The sequence below is a fragment of the Typopeltis vanoorti genome, chromosome 18, assembly GCF_054136105.1.
Source record: "Typopeltis vanoorti isolate ZY-2024b chromosome 18, IOZ_Tvanoo_1.0, whole genome shotgun sequence".
Lineage (NCBI taxonomy): Eukaryota > Metazoa > Arthropoda > Arachnida > Uropygi > Thelyphonidae > Typopeltis > Typopeltis vanoorti.
Window position 1 is genome coordinate 69,408,246 of NC_143566.1, and position 24,197 is coordinate 69,432,442.

The 24,197-nt window shown below is 34.4% G+C and overlaps 1 protein-coding gene across 3 annotated transcripts in view; it reads left to right on the top strand.

Moving 5' to 3' along the window:
* Vinc (vinculin) overlaps positions 1-24,197 on the top strand; it is a 274,672-nt gene extending 250,475 nt beyond the window's left edge. For all 3 annotated transcript variants that reach the window (XM_090408245.1, XM_090408246.1, XM_090408247.1), the window contains one exon: positions 20,228-24,197. In XM_090408245.1, the coding sequence (XP_090264371.1) occupies positions 20,228-20,397 (170 nt within the window). In that variant the 3' untranslated portion in view covers positions 20,398-24,197. The remainder of the gene's footprint in view (positions 1-20,227) is intronic.

Here is a 24,197-nt window from a genome sequence, read left to right on the forward strand (position 1 = left end):
CGTGTTAAAAAATATGTCAAGTCAGATGTCAACTTCCTAGCACATTCCTACAAAATATTCAAAAATATATCAAGTCTCACAGCCTTATTAATATCAAGTTTGCTTAATTTCCCATATACCTCTTCCTCACTCACAGTCTTCTTCTCCTCATCATCCATTGCTCTCAAACTCTCCATGATGTCACATTCATAAGGATAAAAGACCTTTATGTTCATTAAATATCTCAACTATATCCTCTACAGCAGTTGTTCTTATACCATTTTCTCCAATCAGTGCCATCCTACCATAATGCTTATTTTTGCTACTTATCGAAAGAGATACCTAGGATTTATTTTTTTTTTTGCTTCATTAACTAACTGCTGTTCATACACTTTTGCTACCCTTACCAATTGAGTCACTCCACCTTGACTATTTTTTATATTCCTCATGAACTGATTATTACCACTCCTATTATATTGCATCCATAATGTTTTTTTTTTCTCTGTATTACATGCTTAATCTCTTTTTCAGATTAAGCATGTAATACAGAGTTTCACACCTACCTTATTTAAATATCTGATCTTTGGAATACATTTAGACATTGCTTCTACTAGATAGTTTTTGATTATCACTCAAACCACATCGATCTCCTTTCCACCCAACTCCTCATTCCATACTACAGCTCTAAGCTGTCTCCTGAGTTTCTCATAATCACCAGCCTTGTAGTTCCACACGTATATTCTTTCCTCACGTGGCTGGCAATCACCCAAGTAATCAATCCATGGTCATTCTCATCAACTGGAGATTTGACACCTCATTTATAATAATATTCTTTGATGAGATCATCAAATCAAAGACCCTCAATATGTGGTCTGTTACATGCTGCCTGAGGTAGTTGTCCCTCAAAAACCTCGAGAAACTCATTTTCTTTACTTCCAGTTGCTAACTCATGATTCCAGTCTATATTGCTGTAATTAAAATCACCCATAATGATTGTCCTTTTCATTTGCTTGGCTAATTTGATTATACATTTCCTGGTCACTACTACTACTTTCCACATTACCAGGTATAGTAACATCCAACAAATTATTTCATTCTCTTCATCTCTATTCTTACACCATACTGCCTCAAAACCATTACTACTATTTTCCCCTCTTAACTCTTTTTCTATCATCAATAGCACTCCACTTTCCTTTTTACCTTTTCTGTTTTCATGAAATACATCATACCCTTTCATCTCTATTCCTATCAGAATGTCATCCTCATCGAACCATGTCTCAATTATGCCAACAATTTTTGAGTGAACAAACTCAATCAATGCACCCATTTCTTTTCTCTTGTTTCTGATACTTCTGGCATTCACATACAAACATTAGAGCCCATTCCTGGATCTATAACAAGTTTCACTGATGCTGCTTATTAGATGTGACTTCTTCATACTTTCCTTGAGCCATTTCTTTTTCTTACTTTTCCAGAACCCTCTTCAAATCCAATTGTTTTCCCTACATCCCAGGTCATCCCCTTCCTTTTTTGTCTACACACATTCACATCCTCTTGGAGCATCAGTCTTTCTCAGATTGTGTTCCCCTGTCCTCCCTGAGTCTTCCCATTTCCCTGTTTATCTTGCAACTTGTTCTCTCTTTCTCTACTCATGCTACCCACTTCTTCATAAACACCACTTCAATCTCTTCTTCCTTACTCTCCTGCTCTTTCACATCACTTCTTACTTGCTAAGATTCATTCTCTGCAAGTAAGACGTGACGTGAAAGAGCATGAGAGTAAAGAAGAAGAGATCTCTCCAAATAACTCACACCAAAACCATTCAAATGCAGTTGTTGTTGTTGTTATGTTCCATCGAGTCGTTTTCGACTTCTGGTGATTCTATGAATATACATTCTCCATTCAGATCTGTCCCTGGCTATATCTTTCAGAATTTCCAAGTGTATTTATTCCAGTTGCTTCTTTAACTCCATCCACCCATCTAATTCTTGGTCTTCCTCTTCTCCTGCTTGCATAATATGTCCGAAGTATGACAATTTTTGCTTGATGATCATAACTTCGATGGAGCAATCTGGCTTTATTCTGTCTATTACTGATTTATTGGTTTGCTTTGCAGTCCGTGGTATTCTGTAAGCTTCTCCAAACCCATAATTCAAATGCATCTATCTTCCTTCTTTCACTCTTTCTCAGGGTCCAACTTTCACATTCATACAGTACCACAGGGAATACCATTACTTTCACGATTCTGATTTTTGTTGCAAGAGTAATATCTTTAAAAATCTTGCTTAAATTTGTCATTGCTTTCTTTTCAAGTAATAATCTTCTAACTTCTTCAGTAAAATAACCATCTTTATCAATTCGGGATCCTAGGAAGCACAAAATTGTTAACTGCTTCCATTTTCTCCCCATCTACTTCAAAATCATTAAGTTCACATGTTGCCATAACTTTTGTCTTTTTGAGGTTAAGTTTAAGACCATATTTAGCACTTTCTTCTTTAACTTTCATAATAAGTTCCTCCAAATCTTCTTTGCATTCTGCTCGCAAGGTGGTATCATCTGCATACCTCAGATTATTAATATTTCTTCCACCAATTTTAAATTCCAACTGAAGACTCCTCCAGCCCTGCCATTCTTAAAATGTATTTGCTGTACAAGTTAAACAGGTACGGAAATAAAATACATCCTTGTCGCAGCCCTTTACCTATTGTGAAATACTCAGTTTCTCCAAGATCTGTTCGGACAGTAGCTTCTTGTTCATAAAGATTCCTCAGAAGGATAATGAAATGCTCTGGTACTCCCATTGTTCTTAACACATTCCACAGTTTCACATGATCTACAGTCAAAAGCCTTGCTATAGTTAAGATAATAAAGGTAGACATTCTTTTGATATTCCTGTGCTTTTTCTATTATCCATCTCACATTGGCGATTTGATCTCTTGTTCCTCTGCCTTTTTGAAATCCTGCCTGTTCATCTGGCATTTCTCTCTTCATGAATGGTTTCAGTCTTTTCTGAATGATCTTAAGTAAGACTTTACTTGCATGAGAAATCTGTAATTTTTGCACTCTCTTGTATCGCCTTTCTTCAATAAAGGTACATGAAATGATTTTTTCCATTCCCTAGGCCATTTAGTTGTGATCCAAATTCACTGACAGAGCTGTTAAAATTTTAACTGCCTCTTCTCCCAGGGCTTTGAGCAGCTCAATAGGTATTCCATCTCCTCCTGGTGCCGTCTTACTGGATAGCTGTTGCACCCCACCCCACCTCACTTCACTCTCCAGTGGTACTGGCTCCTGTGTATATTCCTGCTCTTCAAATTTCTCAGTAATTTTGGAGTCCTTTACGTAAAGGGCTTCTGTATACTCTTTCCATTTTTCTTTGATGTCTGCAGCTTCTGTAAGATATCCTTTGTGTTTACTTTTCAATATTGTCACATTGGCACTAAACTTCCCTGTTCGTTTTCTGATCTTTGTAAAGATCTCTTGTTTTTCCTTTCTTGTTTTGGTCTTCTATTTGTTGGCATTCCTGGTTAAAGTATTTTTCCTTGTCTCTTCTGGCTTGTCGTTGAAACCCTGCATTCAAATGCTGTACTTCCTACAAATTTCTTGTGGCTTTCATTTTCCTCCTTTCCTGAGCAGCTTTGAAGGTATCTTCTGACAGCCATTTGAACTTCTTTTTCTTCTTACAAACTGTTGGAATATTCTTCTTTGCTTCTATTTTAATTATATCTTTAATCTCTTCCCATAGTTTATCTGCTTCTCTTTCATGCAAATTGAATGTGTTAAAGCTGTTCTGTTTACTAATGTTGTATTCAGTTGGTATGTTTCCAAGATCATATCTGATCAACATTTGTGTTGTTTTCAGTTTCCGTAATTTCACATGTATCGTAGCCACTAATAACTCATGGTCTATTCCACAGTCTGCACCTGGAAAAGTCTTGACAGACTGAATTGCACTTCTCCATCTTCTTTGTCCAAGTATATAGTCAATTTGATTTCTGTATTGTCCATCAGGTGATATCCATGTGTATAATCTTCTTTTTGCTGTTTAAAGTAGGTTTACAGTATGTTTAAAGTATCATTAGCAACAACCAAAGAATTCTCTGCACAAAACTCAACTAGTCTCTTCCCTGCAGTATTATGAATATCTAAACCAAAACAACCTGTTATTCCTTGTTCCTCCGTCTCTCCCACTTTTGCATTCCAATCTCCGATAAGTAGCCATAAATCTTGCTTTGGTGTTGCATCTATCACTTCTTGTAACTTGCAATAAAATTCTTCAGCGTCTTTATTGAAGAATTTTATTGCAAGTTACAAGAAGTGATAGATGCAACACCAAAGCAAGATTTATGGCATAAAAAAAAATCTGGGAAAGTCTAATCAAGATTACTCATTAATTAATTTTTTTTTTTTTTTAAATAGCGAATTCAATCATGTTTCTACTTCAAAATATTCCATTTCATACTTAGTGATATAACATCACGTGACGTTTTCTAATTTTAACGATCTATTATTAGTATTCTAGCTTGTATTTTTTAAACTGTTCTTGTTAGCGTCTTTATTGAAGAATTTTATCACTCTTATACAGTTGAATTCTTTCTTCAAACTCATTCCACACATTAACAAACTGCACACTTTTCTCTTCACACACATTTCTGCTAACATATCATTCATAATGATATAATCACATAATCACAAGAAAGATATTTATTTAACCAAATATTTCGGTCTGGAAATAGCAGACCATCGTCAGTGATATTACAAGAACAGTTTAAAAAATACAAGCTAGAATACTAATAATAGATCGTTAAAATTAGAAAACGGCGCGTGATGTTATATCACTAAGTATGAAATGGAATATTTTGAAGTAGAAACATGATTGAATTTGCTATTTAAAAAAAAAAAAAATTAATTAATGAGTAATCTTGATTAGACTTTCCCAGATTTTTGATATAGATATACAGTCATTACGATTCAGGTTGGGACGATGGAGCAAGGCCTCCACGCTTTCCTTGAACAAACGTTCGAACCTATAACGGGATCTATGTAAGAGGCGAGTCCTGGACCAAAGGATGCTGTGGTCAGTTTCAATCCCATGTTGAGCCAATCCAGACTTTTCAGGTTTGTTGTGAAGAATGGATGATTGATGTTCTTGGATTCTTTTTTCAAGAGAATGTCCAGTTTGTCCAAAATAAGAGAGATCACAGTTGCACGGAATTTGATAAACTCCAGGAAGAGATAAAGACTTCAAAATATTCTGTTTCATACTTAGTGATATAACATCACGCGGCGTTTTCTAATTTTAACGATCTATTGTTAGTATTCTAGCTTGTATTTTTTAAACTGTTCTTGTAATACCACTGACGATGGTCTGCTATTTCCAGACCGAATTATTTGGTTAAATAAATATCTTTCTTGTGATTACGTGATTATATCATTCAGTCTTATGTCGCAAGTATCCTTGAAACAACAAATATCATTCATAATTCCTGCTCTTCCCCTCATCTCATCACTGTCATACCTGGGCAACACACTGACTACCTTTCCTATCACACTATTATCTTTTATCTTACTCGACAATCTCCTAAAAAAAAAACAATCTCCTGATATCCAGTTTTACAATCTCCTTGTTCCCAGTCAAGTCATTTGTTCCTACTACCACTACCAATTCTTTTGCTTGTTTAGTTCTCATATCTAATGCCTCAGTCACTATTAATTTTACCTTCAGGAAAACAAACCTTGTGCATCTTCTTGTTTACCATACCTCTAATAATTGAATCACCATACAATGCCACTCTTAGGTCTTTCGTTACCATTTTTCATATCGACATCATTTGTTTTCTACCTTCTTCACTCTTCCATACATATCTACAAATCTCTTCATTTCACTCTGCATCTACCTCATCCCCTGCCTCATCTTCACCAACTCAGGTTTCAAATCTTTCATCCTTTTTATCATTCACTGTCACTATTTTATACCAGTCTCACACACTCTTCTTCGCTGTCAGTCCTGCTCATCACCTTCCATTAACTGCATTTTGTTTTTCAACATTATTATTTCCGCTTTATCATTAATTCCACTCTGTTTTTTAATGCCATATAAACTATCACCTGCTTTATCATCACTCAAACTTTTTTTTCAGCGCAATCATTTTCACACACTCTCTGAACATTTGCACAATCTTCAATGGCTGTATCAGTTAGAACATCATATTCCCTACTCATAAATAAACTCATATTTAAGCAAGCCTCATTGTCGATCAGAATATTGCACTGCCTACCCCATACTTGTTCTTTTCTCTTATGCAGCATCTCCACGCAAACATCCCAGACATCTCCCTATGCATATATACATATTGTTATGTCGTTACTTTCTGTTATTTTTATCTATCTTATCACTCTAGAGCCTTCTAAGATTATCTATAAACTAGTTCTCTGGGCCGTTCCCCTTTTCGGACTCTGACAAAATTTGTTTGATTTGCTGCGCCAGCCAGGGCCTAAGAACAGAAATATCTTGTCCTAGGGAAGTTTCCCAGAAATTAAGTGTCACCAAAATTTGTAAAGTAAATTAGGAAGCTATAGATATCTTACAGTCATGGCCTATTAACTCTAAAACTGTTTGTATATTCCCCTTACACGTAGGTCCGAAATTTAATGATTGGTGAAATCAGTCTCATGCTTAGATCACACACAGGCTTACATAAGAAAACATTTATTATATAGCTAAAAGGATTACAATAAATCAGATACAATACGAGGTTAGCATTCTACCTCAAGCAAAGCAATACTAAAAATAATGATCTAAATCACACACTCACACTTTAGGCATATATTTCACTATTATATACAGTTCATCTACTAAGTATTTAGCATATTATTCACATATAATTTGGTACTCAAATGGTACAAGACACTATTCAGTTTCTGAACTTATGAATTATTAACTAACAATCCCTTTACAATATTCTTGGAATCATACAATACTTGGTTTCTCAGACTACTAGTCTAATAAGGTTAGAGAGTCCCTGAAGATGCATTATCATTAAAGTTCTCCTTCTTTCAGCCAAGTTCTTATTCCTTCCCTTTCACAAAAAATCTTATCATTATAAAGCAAGAAAAGTCACAGTACTTTACCACTCTGCAGTGTTGACGTTGGGAACCTTTCGTCCATCCTTTGTTGTGGGATATCACTGCTGCTGCAAACTGCTACCACATGGAGGTCACGTGCTCATTTCGAAATGGCCACTTTTTCTTGCTGGATATTTGCTTATCACTTAACCCGACCTTCTTCAAAGGGAGTCCTTTGCCGTCTTTCATCGGCACCATCACCGATGGCCCGCGTTTGGGATCTGCTGTCATCTTGTGCATAGCCTTGCCAGACTTGCGTTAGTCAGCCACGGGAGAGTTGATACTGGTCATTGTCATCCGCATCGCTGGTCAGCACGATGGAAACAGGAACAGAAAAAACGAGGTGATACCAGACTTGTGTAACCGTATTTATCCCCCCTTTCCATGCTGGAATCTTATTCACCGGAGCCTCCCTATTTCTCCCAACGAGGTAATGTCACCCCACTGCCTTACGGTGTCTGCTCTTTTCGGGAAATGCGTGCCCCGATTGCCTTCTACGAATACTCTAGCTTCGGGTGGGCGTTACGTCACCGATGGTGATTAGCTCGCAACCTTTGGACTTTTGTTGGCAGTACATTTACTTTCTTGCATAGGACATAATTTTAATACTAATGTTTAAAATATTATACATAATCCAAACATATTATTTTAATAGCATCGTTTCAGATTACAGATTCACATCTCAGACTTATTATCTCGTTTTCTATTTTGCCCTTTCTATGTTAAACATGACATGTTTTCTGATAAAATGAGCTTGATTACTAGGAGCATAAGCATGTTCTTATTCAGTGCTGTGCTTCCTGTTAGATCTTGTATGAGTGACTCTTTTGTTGAAAGAGTCCCCCATTCAAGATCTAACAATACTATATTCACAGTACTGTACCATCTTTGAAAAATCTACTCTTCTTCCTTATTTACCTTTCATGCAGACCTACACAACAACTAGTCCTTCACTGCCATGTTGTATCAGTATACAAAGTTTAATGATTTTATAAGCAAACAAACTTCAAACAAGCCCACAAATTACAAACACTGCAAGCACACAACTTCTACCACAATTCTTATACATAAACATATGCTTATTTACAATTAATCAGTCCAAAAAACTCATCTGAACTGGGAGCCTTCCTTATATAAACCTTACAGCAAAATTTATAATTCTAAACAGTGGAAATTTTTGGCCATCTTAAAGTATAGATTTTATAATCTCTGAAATGGAGGAAAGAAAAAAAAAACATAAAATGTATCAGACTTACATAAATGTGATAAAAAAATAATGAGGGCAGCATGTTCTGGACATTTGACATGATAACTTGAAAAAAAAAAATTAAATGAGATAACTAGTGATAGAAAGTGGTAGAAAATATCTTGGAAGAACATAGCCATGATGATATTTCATTACTGCTACTTATTTACTTACCTTCTTTACTTTCTTCTAAGCTTACACTGTGATCCGAATGCATTTTTGCAAATTATGGAGACAACTACCATGTTTGAATAAAAACTTTAGTTTAATATAACTAAAATCTACATCACTGCCATGTTGTATCAGTATACAAAGTTTAATGATTTTATAAGCAAACAAACTTCAAACAAGCCCACAAATTACAAACACTGCAAGCACACAACTTCTACCACAATTCTTATACATAAACATATGCTTATTTACAATTAATCAGTCCAAAAAACTCATCTGAACTGGGAGCCTTCCTTATATAAACCTTACAGCAAAATTTATAATTCTAAACAGTGGAAATTTTTGGCCATCTTAAAGTATAGATTTTATAATCTCTGAAATGGAGGAAAGAAAAAAAAAACATAAAATGTATCAGACTTACATAAATGTGATAAAAAAATAATGAGGGCAGCATGTTCTGGACATTTGACATGATAACTTGAAAAAAAAAAATTAAATGAGATAACTAGTGATAGAAAGTGGTAGAAAATATCTTGGAAGAACATAGCCATGATGATATTTCATTACTGCTACTTATTTACTTACCTTCTTTACTTTCTTCTAAGCTTACACTGTGATCCGAATGCATTTTTGCAAATTATGGAGACAACTACCATGTTTGAATAAAAACTTTAGTTTAATATAACTAAAATCTACATTCGACGTTTCGACCTTTATGACAAGGTCATCTTCTGGAGCATACAACTATACACAGAAAACAAGCTACACTACAATCAAACTGGTTTGTTACAGACACTGACCAACCGCTACAACAATTGTTGGCCTGACCTCTGGTGAAAAAAAAAAAAATTATACATCAACGCTAGAGTCCTATTATTAGTGTTATCTGTTGGTTGTAGAAATACATTGGACACAACAACAAGTATCTATCTATATACATATATTAACATCATGTACATTCCAGCCAGTTGGCATGGAATGGTTTCTAATACTAGCTGAAGATTGGCTAGAGTCCTGACTTATGCTGGATCTTATATATTAGATAGGTTGAATGTGTGCCATCCAGATCCTTGGAATTTTCATGCCATCTTTGTTGTTGATATTTTGGTGGTTTATCAGGATTTTGCAGGCTTCCTTAAATTTCCTTTCGTACCAGGTTTTTGTGTGGTGTAAAGAGCAGGTGCTTTTCCAGTTGATTTGGTGTAAGGTGTTGAGTGCGTGGTCTGAGAGGCCTGCTTCACCATAATGGTTATAGTTCTTTCTTGCATATAGGGATTGTCCATCCTGTTTCACCAATGTATTGGTAAGTTACAGGTGCAGCGGATGCAATAGACTCCAGGATGTGCTTATGGGAGGAGAGGATCCTTAGAGGAGTTGAATATGGTTTTAAGTTTAGTGGGTGGTTTAAAGGTGGCATTGAGGTTATAATGTTGTAGGATTCTGTTGATTTTTTCTGATAACCATTTAATGTATGGGATGGCTATGGTTTTTCTCTAATCTAGATTCGTTTTTGTTGTTGTTTTATGGAGTATTTTATTAATAGTATTTTTGTTATAGCCATTATTTATGAATGTGTCACTGATGATTTTTAGTTCTTGTTTCAGTGCTTGATGGTTAGAGCAAATTGTTGTAGCTCTGTTTTTAAGGGTGTTAATGACTCCATATTTTTGTGATGGGTGGTGGTATGAATTAGCATGTATGTATTGGCCAGTGTGTGCGGTTTTTGGTAGACCGTGAAGGATAGACTGCCTGAAGGAAGACGTGTGACTAGTGTGTCTAGGAACGGGAGCGAATTTTGGTTTTCGATTTCGATGGTAAATTGTATGCGTTCGTGTTGTTTGTTCAGGCGGCTAAGGAATGTGTTTAGCGTTTGTCGCCCGTGCAGCCAGATCGCGAACACGTCGTCAATGTATCTAAGCCAGCCTGTCGGTCTTAGCATGGCGAAATCAAGAGCCCTTTGCTGTTTCCATGTAGAAGTTAGCGATTGGGGGGGATAGTGGTGAGCCTAGGTCTGTATCTTCTTTTTGTAGGTAAAATTTGTTTTGCCACACGAAGTAACTGGACTGTAGCACGTGGGCAAAGAGGGCCGTAATGTCGGGCGGAAATTTGTTCTGTAGTAGGAGAATTGTGCCATTGATGGGGACATTAGTGAAAAGGACAGAAACGTCGAAACTGACTAATAAGTCATCTTTGTCAAATGTTATGTTTTTAATTTTGTTTATAAAGTGTTGTGTGTTTTTTATGTAGGAGAGGGAATGACCTACCAATTCCTTGAGTGTTGCCGCTAATTTCTTGGCTAAGTGGTAATAGACAGTCCCAATTACCAATTTTTTTTTTTTTTTTCACCAGAGGTCAGGCCAACAATTGTTGTAGCAGTTGGTCAGTGTCTGTAACAAACTAGTTTGATTGTAGTTTAGCTTGTTTTCTGTGTATAGTTGTATGCTCCAGAAGATGACCTTGACATAAAGGTCGAAACGTCGAATGTAGATTTTAGGTATATTAAAGTAAAGTTTAATATAACTTATTCAAACATGGTAGTTGTCTCCATAATTTTCAAAAATGCATATCTTCTTTACTCTTCACTCCCTGCAGAGCAGAGGGCCTCATATTTCAATATTGGAAGTACAAAAAAAAAAAAAAAAAAAAAAAAAAAAAAAGAGAGAAAACTTTAAGGTTTTTACTGTTTTTTTTTTATTTTTTTTTATTAATAATTTTAGAGAAGTAAACATGATATTTTTTCTAACTCTAATGTCATTTGAAAAAAAAGTGCCATGTTTTTCTCATCATCATCATCATCAAATTCCTGTCATGTACCCTCAAAGGGTGTACAGGATGTGATAGTACTACATGAAAAATTTACATCATTACTAACTTCTTATCTACAATTTTCCACCAAATCAGTCTGTTCCTTGCCAAGACTCCAACATTATCAGATCTTATACTCTTTGGCACTTTGTACTATATCAAATCCATCTATATCTTGGTCTTCCTCTGGGTCATTTTCCTGCCAACCTTGCAGAGAACACTTGTTTTGCTAATCTTTCCTCACCCTTACCACCTGAGATTAGCTCTGCTAACACATTCGTGGATGCTGACAATGTCAAGTTCTTTCCTAATATCCTCATTTTTAATATGATATTGCCATTGATGCCATCTATTCACACTTCTAATCTTTCTCAGGACTTTCATCTCTTCGGTCTCTAGTCTAATGGTCCAGTGTTTTACTTCTGACCCATAAGTTAAGACTGGTTTGAACGCCGTCTTGTATACAGCTAATTTAGTGTTCCGACTAATTTCTCTTTTATTCCATATGAATTTATTCAATTGACTTCCTACCCTACCAGCTTTGCTGATTCTGTTATCTATTTCCATATTTAATTTACCATCTTCACTAAATATCATGCCTAAGTAGCTCAAATGTTTTACTTATTCCACCGGTTCTCCATTCACAACACAGTTGACATTTTCAATGATTCTGCCTATTTTCATTGTCTTTGTCTTTATATTGCTGACCATATCTATTACAACATACCATATCTATTACAACAGTTATTCAATTTAGTCAGAGAATCTTGCAGACTTGTAGCAGATTTATTTGGAAGTATAACATCGTCCGCATAAAGCAAAGAGCTGACATTAACATCTCCAATTTTGATATCATGATTAATACCACTTTCCTTCATAATGTGATCCATATAAATAATGAATAACAGAGGGGATAATGTACATCCTTGTCTCACACCATATTTAACATTAAACCATCTTCCTGTACTTCCTTCAGTTCTAACTGCTGACTTACAACTCACTTGATATAATGCCCCATTGACACCATATAACTGTTGCGTATTGAATAGTTTCTCTCTTGGCACCTTGTCATATATCCTTTTCCAAATCGACAAAATTTAAATACAGATCTTTGTTATATTCCCATGATTTCTCAACTATTTGTCGTAAAGTGAAGATCTGATCCTGACAGCCTCTATTTATCCTGAATCCAGCTTGTTCTTCACCAAGCTTTTCTTCCATAATTCTTCTCAACCGTTTCTCAAGTATACTTGCATAGATCTTGCCAGGAACACTCAGTAGGGAAATACCTCTGTAATTCTCACATTCAGTTTTATTTCCCTTTTTACATATGGGTACTATGAGAGTTCTACTCCAATCATCGGAAATTCGTCCCTCTGTCCAGGCCTTCTAAACTATGCAGTGCAGCTACTGCAAGACTTTTATACCACCATACTTCACCATTTCTGGTCAAATATCATCTACTCCTGCTGCCTTTCCACATTTTAAGCCTTTGATGGTTTTTTCTACTTCATGTATGGATATGTATTCCTGACTGCATGCCTGGCCAGTGTTTTTTACCACTGTGCAATCACTGCTTGTTTCATTTAGCAATTTCTCAAACTAATTACTCCATACTTCAAGGATATCTTTTTCTCCTGTTTTCATGTCACTTTTATCATCTCTAACTCCTTTTACAGCACTCTTTCCTCCATTCTTCCTAAGCTTCTTCAACAACCTCCAGAATATTTTGCCACCTTCTTGATATTTATTTTCTATGTTCTTGCCAAAGTCCTCCCATGACTTTTATTTAGCTAGTTTTACACACTGTTTAGCTTTCTTACATTTGTCTCTGTATTCTCTAAGAGCACAAGCTGACTTATTTGCCAGGAACTTTTGATATGCTTTCTTCTTTTCCTTCACTGCCTCATTAACTTCTGTGTCCACCATGGAGTTCTAATTTTTCTATCCTTACAGACAACCTTACCACATGGCTGTCTAGCTGAATCAGTCAGGGTTTTCTTCAAGGCTTGCCACTGATTCTCCAAGGTTTGGTTCCAGTTCTCAAACTCTTTCATTTTTCCTTTAATAATCTTTGTGTATTTTAGTCTACAGTTCACATCTGAGAGCTGCTCAACTTTTATTCGCTTTAAAACTTTCTTACATGTTATTCTTTTCAATATGAAATTCAATTTTATCCTGCTCAAGACTAAATAGTGATCACTTCCAATTTCAAATCCTCTGTACACTCTGGTGTCCTGCACCAGGGAGAAAACATCATTATCAACAATAACATAGTCAATGAGACCTTTCTTAATCCTTGCCTCTTCTCTCTCCATGTGAATTTGTGCACATTTTTATGTTGGAACAGGGTGTTAGTAATAACCAGTCCATGTCCTGTCCTGAGCAGAAATCCAACAGATATTTGCCATTATTATTAGCTTTGCTCTTTTCTCCAAATTTTCCCAAAATATTTTTGTATGTCTCACAATCATTTCCTACTCTGCTATTTAGATCCTCAACAAGGACCAACTTTTCCTTTTTCATTGTGTCAGTTGCTTTTTCTAAAGCCTCAAAAAATTCCTCCACTTCTACCTTAGTAGAACCTTCCGTGGGACCATAGGCACAAATAACTCTCATTGTCCAGTTCCCCATTCTCATATATGCCCACATTACTCTACTTGAGACTGCCTGCCATTCAAGAGTATTAGCCTTGTATTTTATGTTGAATACTATGGCTACCCCTTCTTTTCCTTGATTGTCATTGCCTGAATATAACATTTTGTATTTATTGCTCAGAAAGATCTCGCCAGTTTTTGTCTTTTTTGTTTCAGTCACCCCTATTATGTGTATCTGGCACTTATCTAATTCCTCAGCTAGCTCAGTTTCTTTGCCATTGAGGCTTCTTATGTTGATAGTACTGATCTTTAACTCTGATGATGTTGAGTTGGGGTTTGTTTTCAGATTTGTTCCAGTAGCTGACTTTTCACTGTTTGTCCTAGTTCCCTGGCGAAAACAACGATGGCTTTGTTTAACCGGGCGATGCTGCAGCCGGCATGAAATTTTGTCATGTTGTACCATCATTTTGTATTTTGGTTTAAGCCAATAAGAATACAATTTGGTCGGCTAAATCCCAAATTGGCAGCCCATCCTCGTTCGTTCTGTATCCAGGTAGATACCCAACAGGGTGCACCACGAGAAGGTGAGAATTTGACATTAGGTCAGAAGCTCTGTTCGGTTCTTGCATTCCTTTAAAGGCTATGTGGAGGTCTCCTGTTAGTTATATAGCTTTGACCCTTAAGCACCCCCATGTTTTTCTCTAGAATCCTTAACCCATTTAAGATACTTCTTTGAATGCCATCTCCTATCAGAGGTCGCCGAACACCTTGGCAAATTTTGAGTGATCCTCAGCCATTCTGAACCATCCCTCAGAGCTCATGCCAGTCCATGAGCTGTGAGGGATGTCTTCCAGCCAAGATTTCTTCATCTTCCTTCCATTTATCTTCCCTTTTATAATCAATTGAAGTATCTCATATTTTTCATTACGAAGTAGGTAACCAAGATATGTAGTTTTCCTTCTTTTTATGGTATCTAAAAGTTCACGTGATTTCCCCATTTATTCCAGTACTTCCTGATTGGACGTTTTTGCTGCCAATAGGATTTTTAATATTCGTCTCTATAACCACATCTCAAAGGCTTCAAGTTTTTTTATTGATGTTGATGTTGTCCTCAAGGTCCATGTTTCTACACTGTACAGCAGTATAAATCATATATAGCATTTAACCATGCATTCTCTAAGCTCTAAATTTAACACTGTGTAACACGGTTACACAGTGTTGATTTCATGAGGAGAAACGTTTTTTCTTGCCATTTCAATTCTAACTTTTATTTCCATTTCTGGATTGCATTCTTAATTAACCAGCATCCAAGATATTTAAACTTTGTCACTCTTTCTATTTGTTTCCTATTTAAAGAAAGTGTTGAATTAAGAATTGGTTTCTTGCCTTCATCATCATCATCAAATTCCTGCCATGTACCCTCAAGGGGTGTACAGGATATGATAGTACAACATGAAAAAAATTACATCATTACTAACTTCCTATCTATAGTTTTCCTCCAAATCAGTCTGTTACTTGTCAAGACTCCAACATTATCAGATCTTATATTTCTGTCGTCTAAGGCACTTTGTACCGTATCGATCCACATATATCTTGGTCTTCCTCTGGGTCGTTTTGCTGCCAACCTGGCAGAGAACACTTGTTTTGCTAATCTTTCTTCGCCCATTCTGTTTAGGTGACCATACCACCTGAGATTAGCTCTGCTAATGCATTCCTGGATGTTGACAATGTCAAGTTCTTTCCTAATATCTTCGCTTTTAATAAGATATTGCCATTGATGCCATCTGTTCACGCCTATAATCTTTCTCAGGACTCTCATATCTGTGGTCTCTAGTCTTTGGTCAAGTGTTTTACTTCTGACCCAGCTCTCAGATCCATAAGTTAAAACTGGTTTGAACACCGTCTTGTATACAGCTAATTTAGTGTTCTGACTAATTTCTCTCTTATTCCATATGAATTTATTCAATTGACTTCCTACCATACCAGCTTTGCTGATTCTGTTGTCTATTTCTATATTTAATTTACCATCTTCAGTATAAATCGTGCCTAAGTAGCTGAAATGTTTCACTTGTTCCACAGGTTCTCCATTCACAACACAGTTGACATTTTCAATGATTCTGCCTATTTTCATTGTCTTTGTCTTTTTATTGCTGACCTTCATACCATATCTATTACAACAGCTATTCAATTTAGTCAGAGAATCTTGCAGACTTGTAGCGGATTTATTTAGAAGTATAACATCATCCGCATAAAGCAAAGAGCCGACATTAACATCTCCAATTTTGATATCATGTTTAATACCACTTTCCTTCATAATGTGATCCATATAGATAATGAATAACAGAGGGAATAATGTACATCCTTGTCTCAGACCAGATTTAACATTAAACCATCTTCCTGTACTTCCTTCAATTCTAACTGCTGACTTACAACTCAAATAAAGACTAAGTATTGCTTGATATAATGTCCCATTGACACCATATAACTATAGTGTGTTGAATAGCTTCTCTCTTGGCACCTTGTCATATGCCTTTTCCAAATCGACAAAACTTAAATACAGATCTCTGTTATATTCCTATACTTTCTCGACTATTTGTCGTAAAGTGAAGATCTGATCCTGACAGCCTCTATTTAGCCTGAATACAGCTTGTTCTTCACCAAGCTTTTCTTCCACAATTCTTCTCAACCGTTTCTCAAGTATACTTGCATATGAATTTAATTTTGGTGATATTTATTTTTAATCACCTTTTTTTTTTTTTTTCACTCTCTTCGTTCACTAGTTCCAGAAGATTTTGAAAATCCTGAATATTGTCAGGCAAGAGAGCTGTGTCATCAGCATATCAGATATTACTGGTTATTTCACCATTTACATTAATCCCTTCCTTCTCTTCCTTTTAAGATTTTTTGAAATATGGCTTCTGAGTATATGTTAAAAAGAAGAGGTGACAACACACATCCTTGCCTTACTGCTCTTTTGATGTTAATGGAGTCTGTAATAATGCCATCAACTTGAACGGATGCCATTTGGTTCCAATATAAGTTTTCAATGATCCTGATGTCTTTACCATCTAATCCAATTCTTTTTAATAGTGCAATCATTTTAGTAAGTTGGACTTTGTCAATTGCTTTCTCGAAGTCAGTGAAGCAAATGAATACTTCCTTGTTTTGGTTACTACATTTTTGGAATAAGATTTGAGAACAGAAAAGAGCCTCTCTCATTCCCATGCCATTTCTAAAGCTGAATTGGGTATCACTGATAGTGTCTTCATATTTTTTGTAAATTCTTTTTTAAATTCTTTTCAGAAACATTTTGAGAACATGACTCATTAGATTGATCATTCTATAGTCATTACAAGTTTTCGCATTTGCTTTTTTAGGTAGCATGATAAAGGTCGATCGTAACCAGACTTGAGGTATTATGCCTATATCACAGATCTTATTAAATAGCTTTACTAATATAGTAATGTTGTCACCTTCTAATGACTTTACTATTTCTGCTGGTATTCTATCGGGGACTAAGGGTTTACCATTTTTAGCTGAGTTCAGCGCACATTCTACCTCTGATCTTAGAATGCATGGACCTTCCATCTGTTCATAAGTATTTTCTGGGTTCTGTCTGTTATCAGTGAAGAGTTCTTCTACATATTTCACCCATTCTTGTATTTTGTCATCATTTTCAGATATTATTTCTCCCTTTTTGTTTAAAAGGATACATAGTTGTTTTTTCTTAAATATACCCGAGATTTCTTTCAGCTTTTTGTGTAGATTAAAACTGTCATGCTTTTCCTGTAGAATTTCTATTTCTTTACATTTTTGATTCAATCAGATTTCTTTTGCTTCTTTGATCTTGCCTTTAATAATTTTCTGAACCTCTTTATATTTTGTTGGACTATATTTTTATGTGATCTGCATTGATCCATGAGAGAAAGAAATTTGTCAGTTATCCAATATTTCTCTTTTGCTGCTCTATCAAGACACAAGGTATTGGTACATTTCTCTATGAACACAGATTTTAATTTGACCCATGATTCATCAGCCCTAGTGACATCATTATTCTTGATAAGTGTTATCAGTTGATTCAGATCTTGCCTCGTTTTTTTTCTTATCTCTGGTTTTTTTTTTAAATTTTTCTAGATCAAACCTTTTTTGTTGATGTTTCTTAAGTATACCTTTCAGGCTAAGTTTTTAACTCTGTCACTAGTAGATTATGATCAGAAGCAATATCCATACTAGGATAGGGTTTTTGTACTCTTTATGGAACTTTGAAATCGTTGATTACTTAGCAAGTAATCAATTTGGTTTCTGACTATATTTGCATTATTATCCTGTGGTGATTGCCAAGTATATATAGCCTTCGGGATGGTAGCTTAAACCACGTGTTTGTGATTATTAGCTCCTCTTCTTGGAAGAATTGAATAAGACAGTCTCCTTTCTCATTTTCTTATTCTTTGCCAACTATATCTCCACGGAAACCTTTCCCAACTTTAGCATTGAAGATCTAAGATACTAATGTTCCTAATGTGCTATAAGTTTACAACCCTTCTTAATAACTGTCATAAAAAATAATCAACCTGAAATGCTTAAATGTGGAGGTTAAAATAAAAATAAGCTACAGTGTATACAGAGTTTTGAATTCATAATTCAAAAGGTCAAATCCCAGATGATTATAGAGAGCTAATATTGCACCAGCTTATAAAAACATAAAACATGAAACGGAGAAGTGATTCTATAAAAATGATTTTTACGATTCGATAAGAATCATAAAATTTTTTTATTGTGATCCAGGCAAGATTTACACAGAGATGTTTGAGAATAAGCTGAGCAAAATTAATGAAGAATAAGCTTTATGAGGCCAGCTAGGACTGCTAAGAGCAAATGTTTATTTCTTCAAACCTTAGAAAGGGATCCTTTGTGTCAAACTTTAAAGGAAAAATGCTAAATAGATATGATACAAATGAAATTTATGCAAAATAATAGTCAGTGTAAGGCAGAGGTTGCATATTAACATTATTTTCCATTATATTCACACATTGCTTCATGGAAGATAAATATCAATAATTTAAATAACAAAAGGTGACAGAATGGTAGTAAAAAAATATTCAAGAGAATGCATTCTGGAGTACATATCAGTACTTGAGGTAGAAAAAAGTCATCAAAAACAATCTGAAATGTGGAAAGCTGATGTAATATATTATTATTATTATAAGAGATCTCCATGTAGTCAGGGACTCATCAAAGAAGGCTACATATCACCTACACCAGCTATCATACTTTTTCTTAAACTCACCACCTCTAAAGGCATGCTATTCCAATTACATACCACTTCTGAGGAAAATAAATGTAGCTTACACCTCCTTCTTGACTGCATTCATTCTCAACATGAATGCTTTCACATTCTCCTCACCCTCCATAAAATAAAAAATTCTTGGTATTGGTATTCTTTATGACCATTTCAGAAGTTTGAATATTTCTACCATATTACCCCTTTTCTTCTTTGTGGTCTACAAATTCTCCAGCTGTCCTCATAAAGTTTATTTCACAGCCTAGATATCATCTTTAACACTCTCCTTTGCACCTTCTGTATCTGCATCATATTGGCACCAGGTGAGGTTGCACCAACACCTTGTAAAGAAGGACAAGATGACTTTTTTATCTTTACCTGTCAGTGGTAATTTCAGCATTGTAATCATCATTTCAAACATTCCAAGTCTGTTGCAATTTTAAAGCTGTGTTTTCTAAATTTTGACTGCATATTGTGAAAATTTCCCTTGTTGAACAAATTGCTTCTAACATGATCAGTCTTTCTTGGTTTAATACTTGGTTAATTGTATATACAATTAACTAATTTACAATCATCATCATCAAATTCCTGACATGTACCCTCAAGGGGGATTCAGGATATGGTAGTACTACATGAAAAATTTACATCATTACTAACTTCCTATCTACAATTTTCCTCCAAATCAATCTATTGCCTGTCAAGACTCCAACATTATCAGAGCTTATATTTCTGTCTTCTAAGGCACTTTTTACTGTATCATTCCACATATATCTTGGTCTTCCTCTGGGTCTTTTTCCTGCCAACCTGGCAGAGAACACTTGTTTTGTTAATTTTTCCCCTCCCATTCTGCTTGAGTGACTACCACCTGAGATTAGCTCTGCTAACACACATTTCTGGATGCTAACAATCTCAAGTTCTTTCCTAATATTCACAATATAAAATGATGGTATAACATAACTAATTTATTATATATGGTATTTATATATATTTTATATATTATATAGATATTTTATAATCCTTCAGGTACTGAAGAGGATCAAGAAGCAACAGATATGTTAGTAGGCAATGCACAAAATTTGATGCAGTCTGTCAAAGAAACTGTTCGTGCTTGTGAAGCTGCATCTATAAAGATACGCACAGACTCAGGAATGAGGGTAAGATGGATCAGGAAGCAACCATGGTATCAGTATTGATAACTGGAGCAAGGAAAAAAGTAACCATCTACTGTAGTTTGGAATAACTGTTTTGTTTGTCATGCAGGAACATTAATGTGGCATTAACCCATTTGTTGTAAAGCTACATTTTTGTGAATACTCATACTGTTCTCTTTTCTGTTTTATATATATATATGAGAAAAAAGGTTACTTTATAAATGTTTACATATTTTAAGGTACAGTGAGTTACATGATTCTTTTGATTCTGGAGGAGCTTGGTGGTTTAGAATAAACAAGTGTTAGGATTGGGGCTGGGGGAGAATCAGCATTCAAATAATCACTAAAACTGTAAATAACAGAAATTAAAACAAGCAATTGTCAGACTTTTCTGATGTCAAGATGGAAGTTTGATGTTCAGATAATTTAAATAGCAGACATTAAAAAAAATTCATTTTTGTATGTTAGGTCAGATAACTAGAAAGTTAGATGTCATGTAACTCACATAATGTAATTAGATAATGATGCAGATGTGCCGAAGAAACTGTTTTATATTGTGCCAAAATATTTATCTTTATGCATTTGTTTATGCATATTTAAATGTTACTGCATTGTTAATACATTAAAAATATGAGAAAAGAGATCCTATTTTCAAAACCTGAGGTAGCTCAAATTTAAACAGATAGAATGCTTTATCAAATGTTGAAATAATCAAATGTATACTTTACATTTATATTTATGTATGCATGAAATAGATATAGTTTTGTGTCCACATTTAACTGTATCTATAATAATTTATTGATACAAGAAAGGAAGATATTGGATAATGGTGCTCATACATGATCAGTAATTGTGATTCCTTCTTTATAAAGTTTGAATGTCTTTTATGTGAAAAAAATTATTTAGTTGCAGATCTTGATAATCATGAAATGCTCATTTCTCACTCTATTTTTTTAATGCTATAGCATGCACACATTATGAATTCTTTGTGATGATTTTATCAGCAAGAAAGCATATTGATTACAAATAGGTAAATAAAGGTGGTTTGCAGGTATTTTCATTTCAGATTATATATAAATTAGTATTAATTTTTATTTGTTAACAGAGTGAGGCAGAAATGACAATTTATCCTTTTGTCAACTTGAACTCAACATGAGTTTACCAGTCAAATCATGTAAATAAATGATATAAGGGAGAACTGAGACTGATTTTGAAATTCATTTGATCTTCAATATTTTCAGCCAGTAATCTGATAATTCTCTTAACAGGGGAATTTGTTTTACTGTAAACAAAATAGCCAGATAGTATTAACTGTGACATGCATGGTGATTGGGTCCTTTCCATTTCATAGATGTAGAATAGTATATCTGCCTGTGGACAATCATAGTACAAATATTTTGGTAAGAATCCTTCTTACACAACTACAGAAAAGAGCTTCAATCAACATTTTTAAAAATAACTTATTTCTAAAATTCATTATCCATTAAAAATATTTGGATTAACTAAATGTATATTGTTTTCATTTAAGGAATAAATAATTTCATATTAGAATGAATCAGACATAGAAATCAATTTCTTTTTTATGAATAAGTGAAAAATTGTCATCTCTCTCTCTTAAGTATATGCTCCATAGTGATCAGAATATAAATTATATATGTACATAACTTGTTATGCAAGAGCTGACATGATACAAAATAAATAAATAAAATTAAAAAAAAAAAGGTGTGCTAAAATATTTATCTTTATACACATGTTTATGCTGTCATGATATAAATCAAAATGTATCCTTATGACTATTGAAACAGAGCTGTACCAAGAAAAATAAGTGACCCTTTGGCACTAGATTTGTTTACAGGTATATTTTGTCAAAATTTCATTTTGAAGAGAATTATTAAATTAGTGATTATCTTTTACTAATGAATAATGAAAGAAAGTTGGGTTGATTGAACTTATGCCTGTTTGCTGATTTTGTGGTATGAAAAAACAGATTTTTCATTCCACATCTGAGAGTAAAAACACTGCCATTTCCATATGCGACCTAACACTCACCTTTTGTTGAAATGCCTTATAACGATTCCTCTTGTTCTAGACAGGATTCAAACCCATGTCTTTCTATCCAAGAGGCAAACCTCACAATGTGCTCAGGACTGCACTACAGAGCTACTGTTGAACGAGTTCTCTCAACTTCTAATTGGGGAATAATTTTCTAACTTTATTTCCCATTGTTTTAAATGGCATACATTGTGTGCATTTGTTAATGCAATGAAGGAGAGAAAAGATAACCAGGGTTCCTGACTAGGAGAAAAAAAAATCTTTGTCTGAGATGAGTTAACTTTATCCAGAAAACTCTTTCCATCTTTGATAGGATTTGGACCAAGCAGGCTTTTGTTTTTAAGGCACTCTTACTAATGAATTAATAGCACACTTAGTACTAGATGCAGACGAAGGTTTAGATAATTCAGGAATCCTGCTCTAGTGACTAAACATCATTTTTTCAGGCTTTCAAATAAGCAAGGTGGGAGGGAGGTCATGGATATTTATGTTTCATAAATATCCATGCCGCAGCCTTTAGTAGTGAGCAGGAGGCACTACTTTTTACCCATTTCACCATTAAGGCTAGCCTGATTTATTAATATAAATATTTTATCTTATTATAAACTGAAACATATATTGATTATATGTTTCAGTTTATAATAAGATAAAAGTATTTTTTTTTTAAATGTAGACATTTAAAGTAAAAAGTGTATTCTAAAGGCAGCAATGTAAGAAATGTTGCTTGTGCCAGCTGGCTTGGTATAGCTGTGATGTGAAATGCTGAGCATTTTATGAGGTGTACAGTTTTCCACCTTCATTAATTTTTAAAGTAGTATTTCTGAAACCTGGTGAAATCCTCCTTACTGCTGGATGTTTTGTTAAATTTGTTAATGATAAAGTATGCATAAGCGTTGAACATGCAGATGAATTGTTCAGTGCCTTTAAATAATAGTTTAAAAAAATATAGAGAATATATATATAAGGAAATGTTGCTTGTAGTTCATAAAGACTATAGAATGTTATTTGCAAAGTTTGCTGTAGCACAAAATTTAATAGCATGAAGGAAATTGTGAAGAGGGAGGAAATAAATAAATATATATATACACACATACATGCACATAGAGAGAGTCACTGGTTTTCATAGTAATACTAAATGAAACACAGTATTAATGCAATGTTGAAGGAACAAAATGTGAAGATGTGTATCATATTATAAAAATACAATGTACTAGTACTGGTTGAGTAATGCACATTTGAATTGGAAATTCTTAAAAAATTAAAATATTTAATATATTTAGAGATTAATGCAGTTTGTACATTATGTTCATATATATTTTTCATATTAGAAAAAAAAGTTGGTTAACTGTCTTTTTAAAAATTTAAAATGTATCCTGTGATTCTGATCAATGTAAACATTTTGCTTCTTTTCATAAGCAGGTGTTTTAAATATGCTTTGTTTATTTTATATCTGGTGATCTCTCAGTTATTTGGTCCTTGAAGAGATTGTGTCAGCTGATTCCTAGAAGAGTATATTATCTAATGATATATTAGTTAACCATTCTGCAAATCAACTTCCCAGTGTGACCAGATCATTGAGAAATCACTGTAATTTACTTGGCACTTATTTAACATGGCGATGTGTGTCGTGATTTTGAATAATTTTTTTAAAATTTCATACTTGAACATGCTTCAATAGAGCTTATTGTTGAAACAGTGTGACTAACTGAATTAGAAGGATAAAGAGCTTATTGTTTTAAATTGAAAAAGGAAAGAAATCAAAAATTGCAATAAAATGTTTCAGTTTTGAA